At 40.0% G+C, this 12,590-nt stretch overlaps 1 protein-coding gene across 1 annotated transcript in view; it reads right to left on the bottom strand.

The window, feature by feature from the left end:
- Window positions 1-1,549: 1,549 nt before the first annotated feature.
- The window catches only part of stxbp1a (syntaxin binding protein 1a), a 682,465-nt gene continuing 671,424 nt past the window's right edge, over window positions 1,550-12,590 (bottom strand). The window contains 1 exon segment of the mRNA XM_010796628.1: window positions 1,550-3,634. Coding sequence (XP_010794930.1) covers window positions 3,552-3,634 — 83 coding nt within the window. The 3' untranslated portion in view covers window positions 1,550-3,551.

Below are 12,590 nucleotides of genomic sequence, written 5' to 3'. Positions count from 1 at the left end.
TCAGGCGTCGCAGGGAGGTGATGAGGAGGAGGCGCTCCCTGTCGCTGGACAAGCAGCGCTGCGTGGACAGCTCTCTGGAGAGGGCCATCAGAGCAGCGCGGAGCATGAGACACACCTCCGGACACATGGCTCGCTCTCTGAAGTCCGGCCTGCACTACCAGAGGCTCCTCGCCCAGGCCTGCAGCCTCTAGTCTGAACTCAGAACATCACCGTGTTCAGGACCAGCTGAATTAAACACCTCATATCATTCCCTTCTTTCTAACTTGTCTTTGGAGAAAAAACTGTTACTGTAGCTTTGTTTACGGCACTGTTAAAAATGGTAAGTCATGGCAACATTTGATTACTTTCAAATGGGCTACTATGAGGTACTTGTCTATGATCAGTCAGTTACTGACAGTAGAGGATGAATTGGGAGGCTGTGGCTCAGTGGGTAGTGTGCTGGACTTCGAATCAGGAGATAGCAAGTTCGAGTCCCACTGGGCAAGACACTTCACCCCAAATTGCCCCTGTGGGGATTGTCAACAGTACTGAATGTGTGTAAGTCGCTTTGGATAAAAGCGTCTAACAAGTGACATGTAATGTAATTGCACACCTCCAGTTTTGAGAATAATTGGAATACGAGCACAGAAGCTAAGTCATATTGTTCTGTGGATCGGGGCAGCTGCAACACTTATGTGACCTAAAAATAAAGATATATCAGTTAAAGTGTACCTTGCTGTCAGAAAGGCTTTCCAATGGGGAACTAAAGCCATTACCATGCAGTGATTTCCCCTTACAGAACACAAGGGGTCCTGGTCTGCTGCTGCCTTCAATGGTTAGTTTGTGTGTGTGACTTTGGTGAAACCGAAAAAACGATTTATTACATGATTTAATACACACATAAGGAACTGACCTACGGAAAGTACCCCAGACAACCCCCATTCAAAAATATCCAAACTATCCCTCTGAATCTCAGGTGGCCAAACGTACATTTCCTTTCCTTCAGCAATCGTCATAATCCTTTTCAAATATGTTGTGGCATACAGTTCATAGAAATGACATACTTGGCTTTCCTGGAGCAGTTGTTACTTTGAACTATTTACTCATCATGCTGTTTATTAATAATGTGAATCTAGTTTTTGTAATTCTAAAAATAAGTTCAGGATATCAGTGTTATTTTGAGTTTGCGTATGAGCTTTGTTTTCCCTTTTTAATACTGTAGCATGCTGCGCTGTAAATGTGGTCGACAGCCCTGTAACGCTGGATTCCCCCTCATTAGTCCACTTTGATGTTGTCTGTATAGAATACGCATTTTGAACTGTGTGAATTCATTTTTTACAATAGTTTCTAAGAAGCTTTATGAGCCAGAGAAGCAGGTCTACTGCAACTGGACAGCTTGATATGTTTTTATACAAAAGAGAATATATAAAGTATTTTTTATGGATTGTATTTACTGTATTTGGTTGAAATATACCATAGAATTTTGATTGTGAATTGAAATCAGATTTTTAGAGCGTTCGGTGTTACTGTGCTTTACTGTTTTGCCTTTTCAAGAATAAAAACTAGAGTCTTCAATGTAATGGAAGCCAATTTATTAGACAGCCTTAGTACATATTAGGTACACATGGAAGTATTGTTTGTGCTTCAACACTCGCAAACATACAATCCCAATAAGTTAAACAGTTTTAGAACAGACTAATGCATCACTATTATTTTTTCTCTGATAAATAATTTGATATAAATCAATTGATTTGACAGAGTAAATCCTATACAACAGAAAATAATATAAAAAGAAATGAACACAAAGTCAAGCGTTTGCATCACAGAAAACGCATAATAGTGCAATATACAACTTGTTTGGCCAGGAAAGAGGGGAGGGAGGAACGAAAAGTGAAAAGAGTGGATTTAAGGGATTTCTTTTGCAAAGCCATTCACCATTGGAGGGTTTTACATTGCACCGGAGAAAACAATAGCTTCTTTTTGAACAACTAACAGCTACAGCTAAAACATCACAAACACGGCGGCTTCACATCAACGTTTTTTTAAAGGAAAAGGTATCACTACTTCACAGTTAGGAATATCACCAGTCAACAGTGAGACGCTAAAACAGCAACGTGTGGCACGTGCACTACTCAGTGCACGGCCCAATGAAACATCACTAACCAATGAAAAGACTTAATCTGACAGGATACAATACTGAAATACAACTGGCCCTTTTTAAGATTATTCTTTAAATATCTGCAAGCATCGGCCTTTGACATTAAAACGTGAATTTTTCGGAGAAATGAAAAAGGTTGTGGCAAGTAAATACTTTACAGTCTCGGCAGCCGGAGGAGGGGGGTTTCGTGCTTTTTACAGAGCTCTCTCTATCCGACGTCTTCTAAACCAAACGCTTTAAAAGGAATACTTTAAAGAAAGTTTATGTTTTGAGTATCGCACCTCTTCCTTATGTACAGCGCTAAAATGTGTCCAGATATATATTACAAGCTATGTGGCAGCGCCAGGAGCGGTTAGGTTGTGATTTCCTTGGCTAGAATGAATATATTCAGTGATTTGTGCACTTATTTCTATATTAATCTACAATGGCGACTGCTGATTGCAGGGAAAACGTCAAGGACATTGATTTGGACCAATAAGTGAAAATAGCATGAAAAACAAACTGCGGTTACTGTGCTTGCTAGTGCTGATTGCATAAACTTAAGCTAAGATATAATATATTTAAATCCCACATAAATAAATATATATATACATATATTAGAGCAGTAACGGCTTAAAGGTCATTTTGTGGGCTGCAGCTTGTTGCTGTTGCATACTGACCCTTACTGACACATCTGGATATATTGCAATACATTTACATTGCTATAGTTTAACCTTATAAACCGCCAGCTGAGTTTACGGATGGAACGCCAAGTACTGGATACCCATACATTTCGAAGTGTGTATTTTTAGATACTCAAAACACATGTTTTCAGTGAAGTATTCAAGCTCAACATCTTAGGAAAAAGCCAAGTGCTAACTCTGCGGCTCCCAGAACATCCACATTGGATACAAACACATAACAGTCCACACAAGTCCAAGCATGCTACTGAATACGAACATCTCAAATGGGCGGGGTGGGGGGATTCCTCTCTGACGAATATATTTATATTGCATGTTGACTGATATGATATATTTTACAACAACGACCTCTCAAACTGCTCATCCCTCCTCAACAAGCTTCCGATAAAACTCACAGGGGAGGAAACCCAAAGCAAAGAGAACATGTCAACCTTTTGCACAGGTTTGTAGCATACAATATTACATATTGGTACTTTCAGTTTTAAATGGCCTTCTGTTCTGATATTTAAACCTTTTTTTAAATAAGTTCATTTAGTTGCATCCATTGTAAAACTTTGAATACTTGCAACTATTTTATTCTTTGATACAACATATATTTTTTTATCATCTCAGATGTCTTTTTATTCTTCTCAAGCAGGATGCATACACAGTTAATGTAGTTTTCAGGGAAAGGGTACAGAGGTAAGAAGGGGGCGGGGTTAAGAGAAAGAGGAGAGAGGTGTGATTGGAGGATCTTAGCTTGCAACTTCCTCGTCTGGTTTGTTCATGGCCTTGAGCTGCTCCAGCAGGCTGGTGGGAGTGAAGATGTTGGTCGATCCTGGAGACACACACACAAACACACACACACACAAACAGAGAGTTAGATCTGCACGTGTTGGAAGAAACAGAAACAAAATGTGTTTTCAGCTCTTGCTATGAATGCTTACTGGTAATGAAAGCACACAATGTTCAAACTAAAAACAGAAGCGCTGTTATAAATCATAATCAATTAGCCGGCAGGTTACAATGGTTTAAGAGGTTGGAAACTTATTCTCAAAGGTAGGAGATAACTGAATACTTTTCGATTTAATCATCTTTTTATCCTTACATCCTGTTACATTTAAAACGTTTTAATCTAAATGATTATTGGTAAACATCTCTGTCTATTACGCTTGATAGAGGTCATGAAGCTGAAGGAGATGGAAGCACACAGATCAGTGACGGCACCACACCACTGTCATGAAGCTGAACTAAAACTGGCAGGTGGGTTTGTAGCATCCTGCTCCAGCAGACCTGGGTCTACACACAGCCAATCAGGTGCAGACGACTGTCTTCATTGAAGTGCATGCAGACAGCTGAACAATTATTCTACCAAAAGCAAAGAAAATGTATCAAGAAAGACGAAAGCAGATCTCCTCTACATGTCATGAAATCCCAAACCAGAGGTCTATGGTCTCCATATTTATGAATGAAACTCAGTAACCCTAGCAACACATAGATGACCTGCTGTGACAGCTGAAGACACATTTCAGACATTGTGACACTTGAAAGGTGCTGAACTGGAGTAAAGCAAACGTTTTGTCCAATGTGTCGAATCATTGACAGATTTACCAAATCCTTTGATAACTGTCATCTGTATTCCTTGTAAAAAAAAAGGCAAACAAAGCATTTGATTTACTCCTCACACCTGTCCAACATTGTAACATTACATTGGCCTACATTGGTTTGTTTCTGTTGCAAAGCTGCATGTTTCCTCCAGTTTGGTTTGATTTACCTGAAAAACAGGCAAACTAGGCCGGACCCTGTGAGGGGTCAGAACAGGAAGTGGAGGTAGTCGAGGGGAAAACAGAAGAGAAAGAGGCAGGCCCATCTCGAGTTGGGTCGTTATGGTGATGCGGGGTCGTGGGGGGGGTTTAGAGGGGGCCACAGAGGTTACTGTAAGACGGGCCTCGCCTGCTTCTCTGCTGTTCTCCAAACACACAGCTTCGTGGGCCAGAAACACAACACCTCTTACGCCACTACATTAAATTATTGTACCAAAATAGCATATCAAAAACAAGGAGTTGTTTTAGTAGGTGATGGCCATTTTGCTCAGGAAGTGTTGAATGCAGCAGTATGGNGTAGTGTAGTGTAGTGTGTCGTCGTCGTCTCTATAGTAGTGTGTGTGTGTGTGTGTGTGTGTGTGTGTGTGTGTGTGTGTGTGTGTGTGTGTGTGTGTGTGTGTGTGTGTGTGTGTGTGTGTGTGTGTGTGTGTGTGTGTGTGTGTGTGCACCTGAAAGCTCCGGCATTGGTGTGGTAATACTAAATATAAAAAAGTTGAACAAAAGCTGTGTTTCCTGCCGTCCTAATTCCCATGTAACACAATGCAGGTGAACAATAGCAGCCGGCTCAGTCACCGTCATTATCCGCAGAGATTCACTGCAGCTTCAGTTACATGAGCCGACACACATCCCTCCAGTGGCTCCACTAAAAGAGGTAACCTTGCGTCTATCTGCGTGACCGTCGGTATAAAGTTGCATAATGAAGGATGCTGTTTCCAAATGTTCTGTTGTTAGGCTTTTTTTACATTTGAGAAAAAAAATTCTCCATATTGTACACAACATATAATACTTCCAAAAATGCAAAATAACTTTAAAGGGGCCATATTATGCACATTTACAGGTTTCATATATGTATTTTGTGCCTCTACTGTGACATGTTTACATGCTCTAATGTTCATTTTCTCATACTGCCTGTGGTGCAGCCCCCCTTTTCACCCTCTGTCTGAAACCAGAGCCCAGTCTTTTCTGATTGGCTAGCTGGCCGGCTCTATTGTGATTGGTCAACCGATCAGAGATGTCCCGCCCCTTAGCCGATCATGTACAATGTGTTGGAGAACCAGCCGATAGAAGCGTGGTTACGTAGTGATGTCAGTATGTCGCGAACAAGTATATACAAAGGACTACAAGGGAGGCCTCTCAGGCAGGGGGGGAGGGAGTGGGAGAGAAACTCAACTTTGTGATTGCAGCCTTTGCAGATCATTTACAGGCAGAACACATATAAAACACACACCAGTAAAAGGGAATATCCGAAGAAGCATAATAGGGCCACTTTAAGGGTTCTTTTCCAGGCTGATTACACACTTAAAATGTTCTGTACATTTATTTTCAATCTGCTTCTTCATATGTTAAGTTTCTCTTTTTTTCACCAAGCTTTTATTTCTGGTCTGGCCTCGGAGTAAGGTGTCCCTTTTTGGGCTGCATGCATAATGAAACCAAGTAACTTTCACAAATCAGCACAACCCTATAATTGAGCTGAATCGCCTTGAATGTAAGTTTGTTTAATTAAAACTGCATATGTTACCCTCAGACATTTCCCTAAAAAGAAACAAACAAACTTCCAGAAATAGCTTCACAGTAACTTCCTCCACAAGTTGTTCTTTGAGCCTCATCTTGCGTGCTGAGAGAGAAGCTGTTAGAAGTATCTCTGGTTGTTCAGTCTGCTGACAGACGTTAAAACGCTCAATGATCTGATAGCTGAAGCGTGTTTGATAAATTGAGAGAAACAATGGCTCTGCATCAGGCACGAGAGAACAATCATAACACAGAGCCACAGAGAGAAAGAGGCCAGATATTGATTCAAAGGTTTAATTACGGCATCCTCCAGGAACTACGTGGAGTCCAAACACAAAGACACTACATTGTTATTTCCTGAGTCTACAGCTGAGTGCATTTCAGTTCATTCTCCTTACAGTCAAGTCTGTTATAAGTCATTTATTAAATGTGATGATGGCGTCGGGGGGGCATGTTCTGATGTTTGTGCACCAGATCTTTCATCAGATTTTCGGACACTTCAAAGCAGAATTATTAATCTGTTAAACTATCCACCGAAATATTTTAAAGATAAAAGGCAAAATATTAAACACGTGTGGTTACCGTTAACTGTAGAATTAAGTTACAAAACACTTTTAAACACACAAACAGGTTAATAATGTGTCATAGTGGAAAACACTGCAGAACGGTTGTCTCAGTTGTGTATGAGTCATTATGCAGGTTAAACAAGATTTAAAAAACTTCTTTGAGCTGATTTATATTGGAAACAGGATGAAACATTATCATAGCACTTACAACATTCTTTAATTGTTTAAATACATTCAATGTTGTGTAGTTGTATTACTAGTACTGTAATTATTATGTCAAAATCACTAAAACACCAGGAGAAAACATGAGCTTTTGTGGTTATTTTACTTAAAATATCTACATAGATGTGTTTTAACAACAGTGCAACACCAGGGCCATTTTCAGCACCATTATGTCTCAATATTGTGCGTCATCGATGCTGCAGTAGTCCCACAGTAGACATACAAGTGTTTTGACAGTGTGTGTTGTTGCACTGACATATTCTCCGTGGTCTTTTGGGGCTCTGAACCATCAGGTGGTCAACAAGACCTCACAGGAGCTGCTGGCATCCCCGTGCCCACACAGCCAATTCTCCAGCACTCTGCAGGACAATATTACAAGAGACCCCTCACAATGAAAGTGGCCCCTCACAATGCAGGGTCCCCACTAACAATGAGGGGAGACTAAAGCAGCAATCATTGCAGGGCTTCTGATGAGGCAGACTACGGCCGAGCAGACGTCTAGGCTGGAGATTTAACCGAGGCCTCGGGCCACCTGACTGCAGGCAACCTGAGACAGGGGGGTGGGGAGGGGGAATAATGCATCGGAGAACATCTACCTGAAAGACTGTTTAAAAGAAGAGGTGATTAACCAAGCATTTAGGGGCAGGCAGTGCTATTTTATTGTGTTTAACATTTCTGGTCAAACACACTACTTTTAAAAATGTAGAAAGTGGCTCAAAATCAAATGTTTCCTTTATTTAAAAGACGTGTTGGTCAGGCCTTCTTCAAGATCAACAAGCTGAAGAGGGCTGAACGTCATCTAAATAAAAGAAAATAGTGTGTAGAGCCAAAATGCGTGCAACACTTTGTTCCTCTACTTTAAAGGCTCCTTCCAGTGATCAGCATCACAATCACTGGTGAGCATTACTTTTATAGTATTTTATTAGCAGAATGTTATGTTCAATATCTATTCTTTCTAGATGGGAGCGAAGCAGTATCATTTTACCTTGATGATAGATTGTTTTGAAAGTCAAAGCATCAGTGTTGACATACTTCTACAAACAACATGCTAATAGGGCATGGATCAATTCCTGGGAACAGACGAGGGGTCCCAATGAATCAGCAGGACCCTTCTGAGTGACTGTTGTTTTGAAATTGGTATTTTCACATTGATCTTGTAAGATAAGTTTGTTGTTTTCACATTGTTTTACATTGCCAATTGTGTTTGCTGATTTGTGAAGCCCTCTGAGACAAATATGATTTGTGATTTTTGGCTATATAAATAAACTTGAATTGAATTGATTTAACAATTCCCTCCTGGAAAGCAAAACTAAGGATGGATTCCTTTAATATTGATAACATGATTATACAGGGACTTTTCATGTGAAAATCAGTGATCAGCTCTCAAAGCCAAACCACAATCATTCACCCGAGAGCAATATTTACCCGTACACATCTTTGTTAGTTCATTTTGAATAACTTTGCATGAAAAAACAAAGAACTTAGTAACAAGAGAAACAAGCAGGCAAAACAAAGCAACACTGGCTCTGGCCTAAAGCTCAGAGCTCAAAATGAAGATAAAAAAAGGAAAACTGAGAAATGAGAGGGTAAAAGTGTGCTTGCATGTGTGTGTCTGTTTGCCATGTGTGTGTGTGTTTATGATACGGTGCACAAATATTTACCATCTCTACCAAATGAGTGTGCTGATGTGGATTTTAAAAGCTAACATTACGGAGGATGAAATAATGAGCCTGTGGTTGCAGGAGCTGCAGGGAAACACGCTCGGACAAATAGGGATGGTGAGTAAATGGGCCCTTTGTTGAGCTCTGTGATACTTCTCGCTCTGCACAAACAGAAAGGAGGTGTCGGAGGTGATTAGGAAAACAAATGTCAAGTTCTTTCACTCTGCTATCAGCTCTTTTCAGCACAATCCTGCACAGGTGTATGGTGTGTGTGTTTGCATTTAAGTGAGTGTGTGTGGAAGCACGCCCAACTGAAGCTTCTGATAGTCAGGGATTGACTTGATGTAACCTTCATCCATCAAATCTTACACCCTTTACGCATCTAAGAATCATTGTTACGTTTTTCGATAATACTTGTTATTGCCATTTGGCTCAAAGCATGTTCACTTTGAGAGTCTTTGAATAGAAAAAAAAAGTAAACAGCAGGAGATGAAGGTGATTTCTGCAGCCGACAAACCAAACAACTGAAGGATCCTTAGCTTACTTCACAAACAGGTTGAGTCAAGAGTCACATAAACTAAACATCTCATGCACTCTTGAGAGTTGACTGTAAGGAATTTTATGTGTTTGCCTGTGAGAAAATCCAACCCATAACTGGCCTTACTGGAAGGCCCTGACGCTTCTCATAAATGGTAAATAATTACAAGGTAATAGACAAATGCAGCACACAAAGCGCTTTGTGAAGGGACAGACAGAACGCAGTCAGTGCTCTTTTAATTCTCTGTCTCTGTCAACGGAAACCCATATTTGTTTTATGATGTGCTCATTAAAATACTTGCAGAGTACAGAAGTAATATTTTACAGGGAGGGTGCGTTCAAGGAACTTCTCCCTAGATCATTTTATTACAGTTGTATTGCTCTGACATGTACACAGAGCAGGAGAAACGATTGTAAATTGTAATTCTGAAGCTGATCTTACATGCCACTTCAAAATGTTCAACATCAGACATTATTTTTATTTTAAGTTTGCAACGGCATTGTTTTAAATTGATTAAAGGGGCCTTATTAAGCTTTTGGTTTCCCTTTCTTTTAGTGCAGGGGTGTCAAACTACATTTCATCGCGGGCCACATTGGAATTATGGTGGCACTCAAACTTTAAGACTATATAAATATTCAATATATATAAAACAATGTATTATATTACATTATTGCCTCTGCATTGGATTATTGTGGGATAGGGTAATAACTTCATAATTAACTACGTCTGAAAGCAGAAGTCTCTTCGGTGAGAATGTCACAAAATGATTTAAAAAGAAAAGCCAAATTCTGGAAAAAAATGTAACATTTTGAAAAAAGCAACGTTTTGAAATTCTGAGAAGAAGTCAAATTCTAAGAAAAAAGGCATATTTTGAAGAAAAAACAGTCAAATTTGAGATGCATTGTGGGACATGTAGTTTATGGGCAACGTGCTTCTGTAAATCGGCATTTAACCGTATAATAAACATATTATATTATTTTCTTTACAAGCCCACAGAAAATGAAGTCACGGGCCAGATTTGGCCCTCGGGCCTTGAGTTTGACACCCCTGTTTTAGTGTGTTATATAGGTTTTGGTGCATGTAAATGGTCTGAAAAGGCTAAAATCTCAAAGTTCCCTCCAGAGGCATTTTCTCTCACACACGCTCCCCCCCTGCTTCATGAAATCACTACTGTATGTAACACAAGCGCTTCTATTGGCTAGCGCTTCAACACATTGTACATGATGGCGGGAAAGGGGCGGGACATCTGTAAGCGATTGACCAATGACAACACAACCAATCAGAGCAGACTGGGCTCTGGTTTCAGACAGAGGGTGAAAGAGGAGCTGGAGCAAAGGCAGTATGAGAAAAATAAAGAGCTTTCTGAACATTAAAGCATGGAGACATGTCACAGGAGAGGCACAAAACACAAATAATGAAAATGAGAATAATAGAGCATCACAATACATTTAAACAGTTTTTGTATGTTCTGACAAGTAGGAAAAAGTCTGCTTCCCAAAACACTTTATATATTTCATGAATAGGAATACATACATCTAAAGCCGTGAAGTGAAAACAGATTGAGGGTGTGGCCGGGATGAGACCTGAGCAGACAGGTAAACACGCTCATGGAATGTAGTAATAGTGTTATAAGCCTGTTCAACACAAAACACACCTACACTTTTACATGGCTACAAAAACATGTCTACGGTTGATTTATGGGTATTACACAAACACAGGCCTCATAGAAACCTCGCTATCATACAACAACTGTGTACATTACTTATAGGTTTGACATCAGTCACTTTGAAAAATTAAAACTGAAGCAATCAATTTCACCCCATTGACACTGATGATTCAGCTTCACCTTATCAATAGAAATTAAGATAAGTCTGAAATGAAAAAAAAAGAATCGCTGCAAAGCTGATGTCAACGCCCAATGCTTGGCAAAGAGTTTTGACATCGTTTGAACTCTGCATTTACCTTGAACGATAGCAGGATTTTTTATCAGCTGTGAGAGAAGAGCCAAGAAAAGCTCACTGAACAGGAGGATAAATGTGTCACCTGCGTTTCTACCTTCACAGTTCAGTCAGCTGTTGTACCATTCCAGTTCAAACCACTTTGTGACACTGAACCAAATCCAAACATGAACTTGACACGCTACCTGGAACTTGGTCAGGATTTAAAATGGCAAAAGCAAAACATTTTTGATCGGAGAGTTTGCCATGATGTTCATTGGCTGAGCCAGCGTTACAATGAACCAGCATGAGACTCAACACTGCAGAGCAAACAGAACAGCCAAGAGATGCCACATTAGAGTTTTAAAAGTCAAGTCAAATACTGACTGACATATGACAAATTTCCTGTTAAATATTAGTAGTAGTTTTGGTTACTTTGCATGTGTCTTTTTACAACAGATATGTTCAATGAAGTACTCAGAGAGTTAAGAGAGTAGAAGTTTCGCAACATTTTCTACACGGCTCAATGTGAATAAAGCCAGTTTCCTTCTAATAATATTGTGTAGTGGATGTCAACATCTTAACACACAAAAGTGTGACGAGTAGCTGTTAAAAGTTTATAATTTAAGACATTTCGAAGAATCAGACCTGACTCTTAGGACAGATTTTATAAGCTAATTTCATCAACAACAAAAAAAGCTAATGTCATGTAAAAAAAGTTTTCAAATTGCTGGAAAATAGTCAGATCTGTCTAATTTAGAGACACCTGTTGCGTGACACTATATGTCACTATGTACTTTGAAGGTAGAATCTGGAATGCTAAACGCCAAAAGTTGTACAAAAATGTATTTTTTTCCGCACTTACCTAACAGATAAACAAACTCAGCAATTGCACGTATGCTTGCCTGCCTGCGAGGGCCTTATCTTTATGGCCTCGGCTTCTCTCTCCCCTCTCTCCCTCCCTCTCAGTTGTCATGTAAAGTCTGTCGTCACCTCTGGGGTCAGGCCCGGGGCGCTGCGTTCTCTCCAGGTGAGAAGGGAATCCTCCTCGTACTCATGTTTATCGCTGCTCTGAGGAGCTGCTGAGTGAGGTCAGTGTAAAGCAGGATTAACCCTTCCCACTTTCTGGTTGACCAGAGGGTCAGGGGGACCTCGCTCGCCTCTCACTCAACTCCCTTGTTTTTTCTTCTTTTGTCTGCAGGAGCATCTGAAATATTCCAATCAGTTAGAGAGCTTTTCTTTGCTGAGAGGTGGTTCTCTTGTGCAGGAGCAGGTGAAACAGGAGATGTTAGGGGTTTGAGTGCCGACACTTGAGGAATTTGTCAGGCATTCATTCCTAAATTACCAAAACATACGTTAAATGATCTCTAGAAATCCCTTATGTTATGTCCACAAGCAAATATAATTTTCTCAAATCTTACTGGAAAAAAAGGGAAGAGCTACTAAGATAAGGTTTTTAAAAATACATTTGTTTGTCTTATTTGAAGAATTATATGACCATAACTGTAATACTTAATATGTACACATAACAAGCTGCA

This window comes from Notothenia coriiceps, unplaced genomic scaffold (genome assembly GCF_000735185.1).
Source record: "Notothenia coriiceps isolate Sejong01 unplaced genomic scaffold, NC01 NC01_scaffold00037250, whole genome shotgun sequence".
NCBI lineage: Eukaryota > Metazoa > Chordata > Actinopteri > Perciformes > Nototheniidae > Notothenia > Notothenia coriiceps.
Note: the sequence above shows the minus strand (reverse complement) of the source record. Positions and strands in the feature narration are given on the sequence as shown.